Source organism: Varanus komodoensis, unplaced genomic scaffold (assembly GCF_004798865.1).
Source record: "Varanus komodoensis strain SLA01 unplaced genomic scaffold, ASM479886v1 scaffold39, whole genome shotgun sequence".
NCBI lineage: Eukaryota > Metazoa > Chordata > Lepidosauria > Squamata > Varanidae > Varanus > Varanus komodoensis.
This window is the reverse complement of record NW_025335922.1, coordinates 7596658-7613935: the sequence shown is the minus strand read 5'-3', so window position 1 is coordinate 7613935 and position 17278 is coordinate 7596658. Positions and strand designations below refer to the sequence as shown.

General features: G+C 42.5%; 1 protein-coding gene across 2 annotated transcripts in view; it reads right to left on the bottom strand.

Moving 5' to 3' along the window:
- HIPK2 (homeodomain interacting protein kinase 2) overlaps nucleotides 1–17278 on the bottom strand; it is a 196301-nt gene that overhangs the window by 14269 nt on the left and 164754 nt on the right. For both annotated transcript variants that reach the window (XM_044441131.1, XM_044441130.1), the window contains exons 12-14: nucleotides 11732–12013; nucleotides 1950–2197; nucleotides 855–1015 (exon numbers count right to left, since the gene is read on the bottom strand). In XM_044441131.1, coding sequence (XP_044297066.1) covers nucleotides 855–1015; nucleotides 1950–2197; nucleotides 11732–12013 — 691 coding nt within the window. The remainder of the gene's footprint in view (nucleotides 1–854; nucleotides 1016–1949; nucleotides 2198–11731; nucleotides 12014–17278) is intronic.

The window sequence follows — 17278 nt, the reverse complement described above, 5'->3', positions numbered from 1 at the left end:
ACTTGCATTCCTCTTATGTCTTTGTTCATGATTCCTACCTCTTGGCTTTTCAGGCCCCCTGTTTCCCTGCCACTTTCTTCATACAGTCAACTCACCATTCTTGACTAGATGCTGCTCGGGCCTGAGTGATTACCGCTGGCTCTGGACTCTGATGAAACCTTTTAGCTGGGGAACTGCATTCATTTCCCTCCTTTGGGTTTCTGGTTTGTCAGCCTGTTGCTGATGCCCAATCATAAAAAGGCTGCAATCTTGCAAGCATCCATGTCAGATGCTTGCAAGTACTTATACATCCCCATCCTCTTCTCTTGCTCTCCTCTGGCCTAACAACTTACTTATGGCAGCAGATACTCCAGAAAGGTCTGCTGAGGAGGTGGTGTGCCCACTACTACCTCTGCTACTGCAGATTTGTTTGCCCAGTGGGGTGGGGAGCTGTGGAAGAGGAAAAGGGAGGCAGACCTTTGCATTTATTAGCCCTGCAAATGGATGCAATCATTTGAACGTGAGTCTCACATTTATGGGCACCCTTTTTTAGCTGTGTGTGTGTGCACTGATATATGTATTACATTTCTCTACTGCCCCATAGGCAAAGCTATCTGAGATGTTCACAATAATTAAGATCATACAACACAACAGGATAAAATAGGGCTCCCTTCCACACCTACTTCTTAGATCTCTGGTAAAAATTCCTAATCTCCTCCGCTGAACCCAGACTAGCACTGCTAATATTCCATGAGTTGCTCTGAGTGGACCCAGCTGGCCTTCCGCATAGGCTCAGGCCATGTGATTCCTTGGGTAGCTACCACACGATCTTGCAGCACCTTCTTTGCCTACAGGCCGCATCCTCTGTGACTCACCTGGCTGAGATTAAGAGGCTGCTGCTGCTGGAAATGTGGTCCTGGCCGCTGCTGCCTGTAGGCAATGGCTCCAGACGAGCTCCCTGAAGAGTGACCGCTGGTGGAGGTCACAATGCTGGAGGACTTCGACTTGTAGGAGGATGAGTGGTGACTGGTGGTGACTGGGAGGGGAAATAACATACATTCATGATTGAATTTAAGTGCAACAGTCATCAGAAGCTTCAGAGCAGGGGTGCTGAACCGCTTTTGGCCTAGTTGTCTGGATAGCCAAACTGAAACCCCAAGCAAGCTGGATTTCACTCATCAATACCCCTCTTCTAGTGAAATGTACCTTATTCGTATTTAATCCATTAAGAGTAATTTGCCTAGAAACAAGTTTTTTTCCTCCAAATTATGAAGAAAATTGCTTATAAAACTCTTAGCACATTCGGGAGTTCCCCTTGCCTGCCTTTGGGGGATGTTCCCTTAAAAAGAAAAAAAAACGCTTCCTGTTTTCCTGCTAGCACATCCTCCTAGGATGTGTGTGACTAAATCTGCTAGGGACTACTGAGGACACCCAAACACCTCCGGTGATCTGTACACACTGGCCAGGTTCGCATGATCACCAAATAAAAGAAGCCACAATGGCTTCTTTTCCCTTCTACCCACAAGCCAGTTACATGCTGTACAATTTGCCTGGCTATCCTCATGGGCCACAAATTGCTCTGTCACCTGCATCCAGCCAGGTGTGTGGTAGGGTAACTTGGAAACCACCTCGGAACCCCATGGCTTGTTGTAGAGTCCTGCAACTATGGCAAAGTCAACCTCACTGGGCTTGTTTGGAAGCCAGCCTTACCTCCATACACCTCCCTGGGTCTGGACAATATGGCAAGCTCTGTGCTGCAAATCATGCAGGATGATTGTGTGAATCAAAATGCTTCCAAAAGGCAGAGTTCCGCAGCCTGGTCCCTCCAGCTGTGTAACGCAACTGCCAGCATGGCTGTCTGTGGCATGCTGGGATTTGCAGTGCAACACAGCTGGAGGTCATCAGGTTGGAGAAAGTTGTTCTAAGGTGTTTCAGCCTCGCTTTTTCTCTGAAGGATGCTGCAAACATACCTGGTACCAAGCTATCACATTCTACTAACACCTCGCTGGCCTGCGTTTTCAGTGGCGGTACAATGATTGTCCGGGGATTGCCATTGCAGTGAGTTTCCAGTGCTCCCTTTGTATCATAGCTATTTCCATTATTGTTGTTTCCACGGTGCTGCACTGTGTAGGGACTGTTGTTGCCAGAGGAATCGGAGTAGGGGGAATCATGCACAGTTACACAGCTGATGACGTTTTTTCTTTGCTTGGAGAGGGGGCTGTAAAACAAAATAAACCCTTCCCATGTAAGGTTGCCACACATGCCAGCATGTCAATGCATTATCAAGTTCTTCTTGCAATTAGGTTGTCAGCATCTCATCCTTTTTGTATTTGATTCACTCTCATGAGCCCCCCCGCCCAGGTCCAGAGCATTGTCAGCACAGCCTGTTCTTCCTACTAGCTTCTCTGTATCAGGTAGGTAACCTTGTTGCGGGGCTGGGTCCAAGTTATTGGGGGGAGAGGGCCAGCAGAATACCCTGTGGTTGGTCCCTGTGGCTATGCCAGTCACTCCCTGTCTGTCCAACTTTGTTCCCCTGGCTATCACAATAGGACAGTCAGGAGCACTGAACACTTTGAAGAAACATAATGGCACCTTAAGAAGTCTTCTGTGGGGTCCATCAGGCAAAGGAAGCATCCTCATAACATTGAAGGGCTGGGATATTAACCCCTTGTTTCTGAGAATTCCCTCAAGCATTGCCAAAACACTTTTTGAAACTATTTCTATTTGGCTGGGTACTTGATGCACGCATCCTAAGTCCAGGCTGGGGTGTAGGACACTATTTCCTGTGATTGTGGGGAACAGAATTTTGCTGCCATGTAGAGCTATAACTGCCGCTCTACATGATTAGCTGAAGCAAAATATGCAAACACATGGATTGTGTGTTCCTAGATAATCAGCTAGGAAATCCTGCAATGATGCACACCGTCTGAATTCTAGGCATATCAGTGCAGCAAGAGGTATTGGCTGCTATTGTTCCATGCTAGGTAAGCAGGGGGGCCCACGCCTGTGCAGGGGAATTTCTGGAAATGCAGATTATTTACAGCTCTGCCATGCACATCTGCACTGTAGGAGCTTCTCTTTCAGCTTGCTCCTCCAGCTTCCTACAGGAATGCTGTCATAAGCTAATATAATGAGGATGTATATTGTTCTCTCTCTCTCTCTCTCTCTCTCTCTCTCTCTCTCTCTGTGTGTGTGTGTGTGTGTGTGTGTGTACATGTTATCAGTCATCACTATGAACTCAGCTATACTATTTATGTTCAGATAAAGATTCAGAAACCAAGCTGCAAAGGAATAACCATTCTGCTTTTTCACTTTACATCACTATACACTCTTTTTTCCACTGGCAGCTTTTATTTTCTTTGCTCCCCCATGCCCAATTCTCTGCCTCTTTCCCCCAGTCTGCCATGCCCTAACAAAATACATTCTGGGGAAACTCCCATATTTCACAAGAATGTAAAATTAAGCTTTGCTGTTCCAAAGCAATTCAATTTATCACCTAAGACAAAACATTGATATTTAAAAATGAGTGTATTTTTACAATACAGAATCTTGGGTTTTATATTTTAACACTGACAAGATCTTTAATTTTATATTTTATGTTATGTCTTTCGTAAGTTACCATGAACACATACTAAATGGATTAGGTAATTTTTTCAGTCTGGGTCAATTTCATACATATTTCTTCTTAAATCCATTCTACTCTGTTTCTAAATTAATATATGTGTATTTTAATCTACATGAAAATACATATTTTATATGCATTACATGGCAAAATGCACATTTTATATAGGTTTTAATACATATTTATGGTATGGTACACATATTATACAGATGTTCTAAACACTGTTCCAAAATTTGGAGAAGTGTGGAATGAGAAGGGTCAGTGATACAGTCTGCACATCCATTCAGGAGGTACAAATTGAGTCTTCCAAATGCAGGCTGAACAGCAGCCTAGAACATCCTTATCATGAACTCAGAACATGAAGGTACTATCAGACTAAACTGCCCATAATGATATCAAAGAAATTGTCATTAATTCCTCAAGTTATGGCAGAAGTTCAGAAAGAAAATGCTTCAACTCTATTGGGATTCCTAGTATTATCGGGTATAATAACACTTTTGGTTTCCCTCCTCCCCAGTATTAACTGCTTTAGAAGATGGGCAGCTGTACCAAAATTTACTCAAGTCCTCAATTGGACATGGGCTTGACTACAGATAATAGCAACAATGTTTGCTGGTTGCATTATGTTGTTATGGCAACTGTAATTTTGTAAAATGAGGAAAAGAAATGAATCAAGGATAAATACCCTGCAATTAGAAATACTGGTGGAAGCCATCTTACAAGGTGATGCATGAATGTTTAGAATACAACCATGGCTATCTCAAATCTCTGCAGTAATACCTCCCCACTTTTCAATCCTACATGGAGCACAAAATTTGATTTCTTAAAATATTTGTTCAGCAGGAAAAGCATTTCTGTGGAGCTTTATTCCTATAGGTACTGCAAATGTATATTTGGTTTATACCAGTTTAACAGCCATGGCTTCCCTAAGAAGTCCTGGGAACAGCAATTTGTGGAAACCCCTCCCTTTGGGAGCACTATCCCACCTATATCTTTCAGAACTAGATCTCCCAGCTTTCCCTGAATGTAGAGAAAGCAGGCTGAAGCCGTCTTCATAGTTATCAATGATGGCATGCACAGCATCACTGAGTTCCCAGAAGAAATGCTGTGAATGGTTGCTTTGTTACCCACCAGAGTCCCAGTTTCAGGAGTCTCAGAAACAAGCAACTGGGGAGCTACTCCTGAGTCAAATGAGTTCCAGAGTGGTTGCCAGATTAGTTCATTGTAGCCAAGACTTTATGGCACTTTGAAGACTAGCCTTCCCCAACTTGGTGCCCTCCACTAGTTTTGGTCTTCAACTCCCTGAAGGCCCAGCCAGTATGGTCAGTGGTCCAGTATGTAGGGAGTTGCTGGCCATAAAATCTGGAGGTCATCAGGCTAGAAAAGGCTAATGCATCTAGTACACATTCAAAGACTTCTTTACGTGGTCAAGGGACGTTTTTAAACAGCTTCTATAGAGTAAGCGACTAAAGTGATTTTGCCTAACTAATAGGTGGTGTTGAAAATCAATTTATATTAAACTACATTTGATCTTACTACACACATTATTTATCTGTGTTACATCAAAATTTTAGCAAAATGATCTTCCATCTTTCCAGATAGAACCCTAATTTGCTATATAAGATTCACTTTTAATATTTATCATACATATCTGACTTTCTTTCACCTATTTTTTTATTGGACAGTATGCAGTTCTGCCCCTCCACAAGCAGGACCCACTGTTCCCATAGCACAAATTACCAGCCCAGTCAGCACAAGTGGCTCCTGCCTCTTGTTCCACAAAGATGTAGTGCTTTTGAGAAGCCCCTAAACAAGGGGAAAAACTTATTACTGGAAGAGTGCTGGTTGGCAAAGTTAATATGAGCACTGCCAACCTACTCCATTCTATTAACTAAAATTTCCATCCATTTTTGGTTGCCACCAGAAGTGCTAAATCTACCTTCATTAAACAGGAGGCACCATTTGCAGAATGGAATTGGCAAGACTGGCCACTTGGGAGCAGTTAGCATTGGCTTCAGTCCATTATCTTTATCCGTGTTCCTCTCCTATCTTTCTGCTTCTGCTGTAAGATATTCAGTAAAAGGTTCAGCCTATACAAGTTCAACTCATAATCCAGTTTTGGAGCCCAACTCACTAACTGAAGATCAGAGCTACATTAGGATAAACTATGATTATTTTTGCTATTGTTAATATCTTAATTAATCTAGGGTCAGCCCTATATTTACATATATACACACATATTTTAAGCCTTCCTACACAGCCCATGCAGATGTTACTGTGTTTCAGTATGTATGGAAATACCTTCCTACAAACAAAATGTAATGGTTTTCTGTTATAGAGCTCTGCTCTCTAGTTATCAAATAATAAAGAAAGACTTTCTGTGCCTATACTCCATTTATTCATTTATTTAAATATTTAATACCACCCTAGAAATATACTCCCACGCAGATTCCATCAAAAACTATTGCAATGGTCAGTGTCCAACGTAGCTGTTTCTCTTGGGCCAGCAAGACCTATTACTAGTACCTAGCACTTCCTATGTCTTGGAAATGAGTGAATATGAACAGGGCAGGGCAGCAGAGCTCCTTCTACAAGTTCTGCTGACTTGTGTTTCCACTTGTTTCCATTTGCTCCAGGTGGATCCACTAGTATGTAGGATGCATGGGATACTGCTCAATATAAATACAGAAAATATAATAAGCTAAAAGTGGAAACATCATAACAATAGCATCCAACAGTGATCAAGATTAAAATGGTATTTTAAAAAAAGATTGGGAAAATACAAATGTCACTGCTGAAGATCTTAGGGTACAGGAAAGATACAGGGAGACCAGCAGTCCACTTGCAGCTTCAGGGGGATCTCAGTGCCATGAGTTCCAGTCATGCCTCCACATCACAGTTTCTGGGTATTATGCCAACCTTTTCAGCCCCAGATGGAGACCCTTTTTGATTGTCCCAGCATTTGAAATGCTGTTTGAACAAGAGGTCCCCCCCTCCCCTGGGCCCTTTTATTATAATAATGTATCGAATTGTTGTTTGGTCCGTTGTAGTTGAATGAATGATTTAAATAATAAATTTTTATTATGGTTATGAACCAATCAGAATTTTGTTGAGACAATGCTTGCTTGCTTGCCATTCTGGGAACTCTTCCAAACTGAGGTGTAAGATACACATTTCCAAAACAAATGAACAGTTGCTGACTGGCAGTTGAATATAGGAAACAACTTCATGGAAATGCAGCACACCTGAAATGGCTTTGCTGTGATGCAAAGGTTCTGCCTGAGGTACTGGATCTCATTGCCCATTCACACATGTAAGACTTCATTTCATGTTGGAGTCATCCATTGAATGAACACACATAAGTACTATCTCAATGAGCTACATGGAGAGCAGGCATGAAGTGGCTTCTTCGTTAAAGCACCGTGGAGATAAAAGAGTCTCTTTACTGTAGCTGTAACCCTCTTTTTGGTATGAACACTTTAAAAGAGTAGCATCCATGCTTTCATTTCATTCATTACAATTCTAAACCGCCATGTAGCTGAATCGCTCAGGCAGTTTGCAAAGACTAAAACCTTTAAAATATATGATAAAAACAAACATAGAAACACAAAGAGAGAAAGGGAAATAGCTAAAAGCAATTTTAAACAAGAAAAACTCAAGACCTGATTCAAACCTATCAGAAGTTGCCACACCTGGAGAAGATTATTGTCTTAACCCGGTGCAGAAATCACAACACTTTTGGTGCTAGGGAGGCCTCACTGGGGAGATAACTTTATAATGGAGGAAAGGGTCACCATCATGGATGCCTTTTCCCTTATTGCCACCTTCCAAGCCTCCCTCAGAGCAGGCACCTGGAGAAGGGACTTAGGTGATGAACCCAGTGAATGGCTCAGGTTCATGCCTTGTTTTTTAGATTTGCTTTTCCCTGCAACAAACAGGATATCTTTGCCTCCCTTCCCCTCAGCCACTTTTCCCTTCCCATTCTTCTACCCTATAACTGGGAGCATGTGAAATTATATTCTGCCCAAACAGCAAACAGTGGCACTTGCTAGCTGGTTGCTGTCCTGCTAAAATCCTCCCCTTGCTCCAAGGGGGAATGTGGCCATTTGCTGCCAAACGGTGCCCTCAAAATTAACTTATTCTTTTTTCTTTCACACTAGCAAGTATGAATGGCATTGCACTAGGGTTGGCTTGTGGTAGCACAATGTTATCATTGCTAGTGCTGTGACACCACTGGATCCTGCCCATAGGCTTGGATGCCAATGTTTCTCAAACTGTGCTTATTGTTTTCAATTTCTAATCCAATTTTATGGAACCTTTAATGGAATTTCTTATAATGTGATGATTATGTTTGAGAGCTCTTGTTAGGCTTGGTAAGCAGGATAAAAATGTAATACAGAAATAAACAAAAATCTAGAATTGCCATTCCACACATCCACCAAAAGAGCAGAGAAGTACATGTTCTCAAATCTGCTTGTCCTTCCATTCCCAGGGATCATGAGAAAATGACCTTGGTTAAATACCTTGTTATCCTATTTATAAGAATGCTTTAATCCTCCATTTAACTTTCATATTTCTCTTTCTAACCAAATAAGGCTAATCTTTTTTATTCTGAAGAAAATATACAGTGTTTTCGTGACCAGCACACAGCTGAAAATCTCTGATCTTTCTGTAGGCATCAAAAGCCTGTACACACACATTAGGAGCACAGTGTTACTCTGAAAACAGTGTGTGTAAAGCCTGCCTATATTGATTCCCAATCCACCAAGGAAACTGCATACCTTTGCTGTCACCTCTAGTATTCATCAAAGAGTCCTATTTATGATGGTGGGTGAAAAACTGAAAAATACACACAAGTTGCTAGCATGGGAGCAGACATGCAGAGATGAATTACCAAGTGCACCAAGTGCCGAAATATTCACCTAAAGGGATGCTGAGGTCACTGTAATTAATTTTAGGGCCAAGTTCACATAGCACGAGATCTGCTGATATTGTAGACCTGGCTTGCTTTGAATTGGATTGGATCAGTGGTGTTAGGAAAGAGCTTTTATAAGAAGAGCCATGTGGATCAGACCAAAGAGCTACCTAATCCATCATTCTGTTCTCACAATGGCCAATCAGTTGTCTTTGGGAAGCTAATAAGAAGGATGAACAAAACAGCACCCTCTCATTTACAATGCCCAACAACTGGCATTCAGAGACATACAGCTTCTGATACTAGAGGCAACAGATAACCATCACCACTAGTAGATTTAGCTAACTTTATCCTCACCAAATCCATCTAATCCCCTTTTAAAGCTATCCAAGTTGGTGGTCATCACTAGATCTGTCTGTCCTAAATTTCTCACCATTTGGCCTTGTTGAATTAATCCTTCTCACTGCATGGTTTTCCTAATCTATGGTGAAAGCAAACACCAGTATCTTTCCCAAATGGTAAACAACACTGTGTTGTGTGTGTGCAGGGGCACATGTGTGTGTGATTGGGATCAGAAAAACAGTAGGAGGGTGGTGGCAGTCTAACACCCACTGATGGAGCTGCTCCAACTCAATTTGGAGACTCATATAGTTGGGTATGGCCATTGCAATGAGGAGAAATAACAAGATCTGGTGACGGTAACACATTTATGTGTATAAAAAGCACAGGTTAAACTGGACTATTCAATCATTTGGGTAGGGATGCAATTCTGGACTTTGGTGCTTTATGGAAATTCATCTAGTATAAAATTGGCAGTAAATAAGCACTTCCTATTTAGACTTTTAACAGTTATCTCCATTAGGTGGCACTCTTTCATTGCAGTACACTGAAAGGTACCTGGCTTATTACAGTCAGAGTTCCCCACTGTTTCTCAAATCATTAGAATTGACAGCATTTACAATGTTTATTGATTTTAAAACTATCACATAAAATGCATACATAAAATTTTTGGATTAGAATATACTCAACTTCTGTCAGCCAGATTCTTGTATGTTTACTCAGAAGTAGGTTCCACTGAGTTCAGTAAGCTTACATCCAAGTAAATATTGCATACGATTCTGTGTACATTTACCTAGGAGTAAGACTCATCGAATATACTGTTGAATAAATATGTGTAGGATTGCACTGTTAATGAAGGAAAAGTATTTTTTCTACTACCCTTTCAGAATTAATTAATGAGGTGTGTGGGTAATTTCAATCTCTTTAACAAATTGATCCTAAAAAACCCCCCACCTGTCTGTCAAAGTGTACCTGATTAAGTTTAATGGGGCTTACATCTTAGCTTGTGTACTTTAGGATTGCAGCCCAAGAAGGAATTATATATTAAGAATTACTTAGGCAGAAACAGTTTCTACTCTGGCTCTGAACATAAGTTTTAGTCTGCCTAAATTGTATATTAATATACTGCAGTGTAGTATCTGGTTGTATTTATGAATGTTAAGTTTTATTAAAATAATGTATTTCATTTTTATTTTTGTTTCATTCACAATCTTTGGTGGATTACAGATACATGGCTAAATACTGCGCATCTATACTTTATTTCACAGGAGACATTCTTCACATATCACAGGCATTGGTTTGCAAATTAATATTAAACTGATGAAACGTGTCAATATATGTTTATTTTTATGAAAACTGAAATACCATTTTTTGTCTGCAGAACAACCAGCCCTTGTTGCCAATCAGGCTATGGAGTCTGGTCCTGATCCAGTCTCAAGTTTGGATTAATTTCCGCTCATCCAGAAGATATCTAGGAAGCTAAGGATGGAATTCCATCACAGTGCCCGTAAGCCCTTGAACTTGGAGGTTTGGGGTGTCCTATGCAGAGCAGGAACTGGGGCAGAGGCCAACTTAGCTTCCCTGTCTTTCGTCCTGCATTTTGTTGGATGGGCTTTTTATTTTATTTTTTATTTTTTGGAAGGAGGCTAAGGAGGTGTCAGAAAAACTCATATCCCACCCTCTTCAGTATCACCCCCCTGCCCACATCTGCCCCCTTTCCCTTCTTGGAGGTAGTTTCCTGATCTCAGACAGCAGTTGGTACCATTCTGTCCACGTTGGCTATAAGGAAGCAGGGTGGAGGCCTGGAGCTCCCATTCCAAGCTCAAAGTTCAGAGCACCATCTCTGACTGCAGAATTGGGAATCCAAACCCCCGATGTTAAGGGCCATAAAACTGTTGCCTAATACAGTAATTTTGTGTATGTGTGTAAAATTGGCTTCATTTGACCTCTGATTTCTATTTAATTTGTTGCTTTTCTTATTCTGAAGAGAAAATGTGAATTGATGAAATATAAGAGTTTTAGCATATGAAATATTTCACTAAGGGTATGGCTAGCCTGTGCAAACAGGGATATGTGTCTTCACAGCTAATGAGCTATACATCAGTAAATCCTCCCTAAGGAGATTCACCTGGTGCCTTCTTTATACTCCTTTTGGCGCCAGGCAAAGACCTTCCTTTTTAAAAAGCATTTTAATAGTTGACACCACTAAACAGTTGTTTTGCATTTTATCTGTATTTTATTAGTATTGCATTTTTAATTGTTATTAGTTTTATTGTGCTTTTTTGTCTTATGATTGTGAGCTGCCCAGAGGTGATGTAGCAGCATTTAAATGCTTTAAATAAATAAATAAAATAGCTCTGACCCCAGTATTGGCAGGCCTAGCTGTGAAGTTCCCTACTCAAATAGATATTTATAAACTGATTTCAGGACCATGACACACAGGGCCTGAGTCTGGTTAAGGAGACATGGACTCAAATACCCTGTGAGGGAGACAGAAGCAGGGCCATTCCACTAGCCCTTGTGATCTTGTTTGTTTGGGTTCTTATTTTCATTTTGCCTCCCCATCCCCCTTTCCTTCTCTGCTGTGTCTTTCACTGAATGATTGTAAGATGTCCTTTATGGCGCAGCATAAAAATACTTCAAATAAAACACATCAGATATCCCATCTATCCCCTTTTCTATTGCATCCATCCATCTTATGCAAATATTTCTTCTAGAAAGACTGGGATAGTGACTAAGAGGGGCTGGTGATGCATTAATAGATGAACAAGCCCCTCCCTCTAGTACAGACTCCTTTGTACAGGGAATTGCGCCTGTACAAATGCACATACCAGGGTCACACTCATGCCATCCAGCAACATTTCCCTCCTGCTTACCTGGTGGGTGCGTGTTTCTGTTCCTCCTCATCATCAGTGTCGCTGCTGATAGTGATGACACTGACCGCAGGGCTGGGCGTGTCAGGAATGACTATCGTCTGTCGCTGCCGCTCCCGCGTGGTGCTGGAAGCCCCATCACCCCACCCGCATGTGACCGAGGTGCTGCAGGCTGGGCTATTATGCACCATGGCACAGCGAGGGGGGGTGTTCTCCTTGACTCGCTTAGATCGCTGTGGGGAGCTGATCGTCTGAGAGGAGGACACCTCAAAATTGGACATATTTCTGAAAGCAGCAAGAGAGAGACAACATGCATATTGTTCCACAATTGAATTGTAACTCTGTTTGTTTGCTTGTTTTGCTTTCTGGGTTCTTTACGTTTCCTTGCACTCCAATCCTACCCAGGTTTACTCAGAAGTATTAGTTCCAGAGTTGGTGTTCATCTTGAAGTTAGAATGTGTTCCGAGCCCATCAAGGGAAAGGGAAAGGGATTCATGGGCAACTTTGAAGTTAGTAAGTGTTCCAAGTCCATTTGACCTGAGTAGATATTCATATTCTGGTGCATGAATTTTGTAGCTGCCATGTTCCAAGATGGCTGACAAGCAAAAGCAATATGAAATAACTCATGAACAAATGTATGGGGAAAACTTTTAATAAGCAGTAGTAGATTCCAGAAGTACAACTTTTATATACTGTTTGCACTGCAGACTCCTTTAGAAACATAGAAACAGAGCGAGTCAGAAGGGGCCTCCCGGGCCATCTAGTCTGACCTCTGGCACCAGCCGGCTCCGCTCACAACATGCCCACCATGTGGATGTCCACCCTATCCTTGAACACCTGCACCGATGGGGCCTCAACGACCTCTTGTGGAAGCCCATTCCACACCCTCGGGGTCCTGACTGTCAGGAAGTGCTTCCTGGCATCCAAATGGAACCTTGGCTCCCTGAGCTTTGCTCCGTTGGAGCGCGTCCTGCCCTCCTCTGCAGGGGAGAACAGGTCTCTACCCATCTCCATGTGACATCCCCTCACATACCTATATGTCGCCAACAGATCCCCTCTGAGTCTTCTTCAGGCTGAAGAGACCCAGTTCCCTCAGTCTCGCCTCATACCCCATCCCCTGCAAATCGGCCACCAACCTTGTGGCCCTACGCTGCACTGACTCCAACCTGGCTATATCCTTTCTGTAATGAGGGGCCCAAAACTGAACACAATACTCCAGTTGCAGGCGCACCAGAGTCGTGTAGGGTGGTAGTAATACCTCTCTTGATCTAGAAGCCACACTTCTGGCTATGCAACCAAGGGTGGCGTTCGCCCTCTTGACCACCACATCACACCGCTGACTCATGTTTAGCCTGCAGTCAACCAGTACCCCGAGGTCCCTTTCACAAGTCCTGCTCTCCAGCCACTTATCACCTAACCTGTACTTATGACAGCTATTCCTATGCCCCAAGTGCAAGATCTTGCACTTATCCACATTAAACGCCATCCTGTTGTCTCCTGCCCACATCCATAGTCTGTCCAGATCCTTTTGGATCTGGAGTACCTGCTCCTCAGTTGTGGCCACTGCTCCAGTTTTAGTATCATCTGCGAATTTGATCAGCAGACTGTTCACCCCTTCTTCCATGTCATTAATGAAAAGATTAAACAGGATTGGCCCCAGGACAGAGCCCTGGGGGACCCCGCTTGTCACTGGTCGCCATCCCAGTGATTCCCCGCTAATGGTTACCTTCTGCTTTCGGTCAGTCACCATGCCCTAATCCACCAGACAGTGCTTTGGTGTATCCCAAAACTCCTCAGTTTCTCCACGAGGATATCATGGGGCACTTTGTCAAAGGCCTTGATGAAATCCAGGTATACCATATCCACTGCATCCCCTCCATCTAGCCATCTCGAAACCTTGTCATAGAATTCCACAAGGTTTGTCTGGCAGGACCTGTTTTTGCGGAAGCCGTGTTGTGTGGCTGTCAGCCTCCCTTCTCTATCTAGCATCACTAGATCTCTCTCTATTATGAGCCTTTCCATTGTTTTTCCTACAATGGATGTAAGGCTAACCGGTCTGTAATTCCCCATGTCCCTTCTACTACCATTGAGTTGACAGTGTGGGTACTGCAGACATACACCACTTTTATGCAAAAGTAAATGAATCCTGAAATGAATATTTGAGAACATAAGTGCAAACAACTCAGAATGGTAGCTCGCCAGTCAATGGAGCTTAAAAACCTTTACTTATTTGCTTGCCTCTTTACATTCTGCCTCTCTTCCAAGGAACTAAATGCAGTAAATATGGTACTTAAACACCCTTCTCCCTTTCCTGGTGCCATATTAGAACCCAAGGTCATTCCATGAAGCTGACTGGTGGAAGGTTCAGAACAGATAAAAGGAAGTATTTCTTCACACAGCACAGAGCTAAACTCTGGAATTCATTTCCTTGAGATGGAGTGATGGCCACCAATTTGAATGGCTATAATAGGAGACTGGCGATATTCACAAAGAAGAAATCTGTCAACAGCTACTAGTCTCAGTGGCTAGTAGTCTCAATGGCTATGTGAAACCTTCAGTACGAGAGGTAGTATGTCTGTGCACACCAGTGGCTGGGGAGCTTGGGCAAAGGGAACTGCTGCACTTATCTCCTACTTTGGGATCCTGTAGGCAGCTGGTTGGCCACTGTAGGAACAAAATCCTGGTCTAGATGGACACTTGCTCTGATCCAGCCTGGGTTTCATGTTCTAGTCCTATGCGGCAAATTGAACCGAGGAGGAGGGCTTCTCTACGTGAGGCATTTATGGTGGACTCATCATTCTTCCCTCATGGAGGGTTGTGAGTCTTTTCCATTACACTGTCCTACAAGGCCCCTCTCATGTTTTCCAGCCATTTACATGGCTTATTTTGGAGCAAGGAATGGCAGGTATTATTCCCTCTCAGGCTTCTTAGCTAAAAAATGGTAGGGCATTTTTTGCAATTCTGCAATATTGTCACCTTAGGGTTGTTTAATAAAACATATAAGAAGGTAGAGCAATTAAACCTCTGGGGGGGTGGGGGAAGGATGTGAAAAGGAAGTGCTGTTCCTCCTGCCATGAAAATATAAGTTACTGGCCCAAGGTTACCCAGTAAGCTTCATGGCTAAGTGGGGATTCAAACCTGGCACTGTCCTGTACAAATGCTCTAACCACTACACATATACTACCTGGGAAATATGACCAAGAAGTAAGGATTCTTGTTTTCCCAAAGCTCACCAAGCTACATGAGGGCTATTTTAGTGCTTGTGTAAGGCTCAAGGATGTGGCTGTATGTTCCCATGTGCCAGTACCGAGTTGGAGGGTCCCCTCAAACCTGGAGCAGACTCAGTGATTACCATGCAGCTAAACAAAAATGAAGTCAGGTAAGTACCATACTTACAATGCTTCTGGACCAATCTATATTTTTAGATATACGCAAAATCCAAAACTCAAAGTTGGATAAGACCTGGGAAGCTATTCCAGACCTCCCAGAACAATGGTTCAAACTTGCAGAAAGCAGAATGAAATCTTTTTCTTTTTTTCTTTTTGTCCCTCAAAGAACAGAGCATTTCAAGAGGCAAAAGCAAGTAACATTTTGGTTCTAGGAAAAGCAGTCTACAACTGAACTTTGTTTGAATTTTCAGTTCGGTCTGAATGCTAACAAAAGACTAGCTGGAATGTATCAAAGGGAGGGAATTACGGACATATCACACTGCACTGAAAGTCCTTTGCATAACAAACGACTGCACAGTAGCATTCATGGCGCTTGTTGAATACCAATGAGAAATACTGAGTATTCTCCTCTCAAAAGAACACCCCTCATTTGGATATAATAATGCAAAGCAGAGGCCAGACGGCAGGAATCACAGATTCTGTAAGGACTGGTTCCCTGTGTAAACACAGTGTGCATGTGAGAAGAGGGATGTTTTGGTAGGCCAGGACATGTGAGAAGGATCTTTTCCCCAGCACACACTTTAAAAAAAAATCTTTTTGGCTGACCAGGTCTTCACAACCTCTGCTCTGCATTTCACATAGGTAAAAGAGCTGAAATGCACCCAGAGTAAATGAAATAAAGACAAGGGAGGATTTAAAGCAAGACACTGATAACCAGACTGAGACTGGTTGTAAATTCGTTACAAGTCCTCGGGCTTCAGCTAGGACAGACCAGAAATGCACACCTTTCCATCTTATAAACTGCAGATCCATTTCAACTTCCTTTCCCCAGCTATTAAGAGGAATTTAGCATTCATTAAAAGTGATGGTTTGACAGATAATGTAGATTCAATACCACCCACAAAAGAGGCATAGTGTAGAGATGCAAATGCTTCCAACATCTGGCCTCGACACCCACTTAGGAGGGGGTTCAGACAGAGTTGGCTGGAACATACATGGCCAGACACTTCACTCATGCATACATGTATATCATGTTATGTGCCAGAACCTGGCATGTATTTTACAGTGCAGCATGCCAGAAAAAGGTTGCAGCCAACCTTCTAATGATTTCTACTTCTATGAATTCTGTAAATTGTAGGACATAAAAACACCTAATCTTCCAATCAAATATATTATCACTGTACCCAGTGATTGTCTGTTGCAAGCAGAATTTAGTTTGTAAATTTAATTTTTTATAATCTGCTCTTTAGCAGCATCCTACAAGTAGAGTATAATCAAACCATAAACACTGCATATAGAAACACACACAGTTTATCTAATCATCCAGTATGGTAGTATTAGTAAAATACAGGGTGAGTTCACATAGAGTACAAAAGCATGTTTCAGCACAGGGGTGAGAAATGTCCATAGGCCAAATGCAGCTTGCCAGGCTTCCTTATTCACTCTACCAGCCTTTCCCAAACTCCTCTGTTCAATCCCACCTCGTTACCTCTTTATGTCCCCCACCTATCACTGGAATAGCTAGGATAAGAAGACTATAGGAAGATGATATTTCAATCTCCATTCCTCGCATTCTCCCTTCAACACACAGACATACTATACTGCTCAGTTGATCCACATGGAATCAGTGATGAGTAACAGAAATAAAACTCTAGAGGGGGCAGGTGAGCTGGTAATGTGGGAAAGACATCACTCTTTTCCTTCACTATCAGGTCACTGCATTTTCACACTGAGCACACAGAGAGAGAATATATGGGAATACATTATCTTTCTGCCTCACCAAGTCAGTTCATCCCCTCTGTAGCCCCAAGAAAAGAAGCAGAGACTGGGTTCAGACAACAGGATAACCAATCATGGGTTGCTGCTGAAATGTGGGTTATCCTGTTGTCTGAACCCAGCTGTATTAACAAATGGCTAGTTAACCATGAACAACCCACAGTTCACAATTCAAAAATAAACTACTGTTTCTCTTTGTAAGTTGTTTGTGGTGAAACAGCCACAGGTAGGGTTTCAGACAGCACAGTAATTCATGACTGAATGACAACCCACACTCAAACATTACATAGGTGTGAGTTATGGTGTTGTCTGAACCCTGCCAGGGAACAGTAAGGGGCAGAGAAGAGAAGAGAAGAGAAGAGAAGAGAAGAGAAGAGAAGAGAAG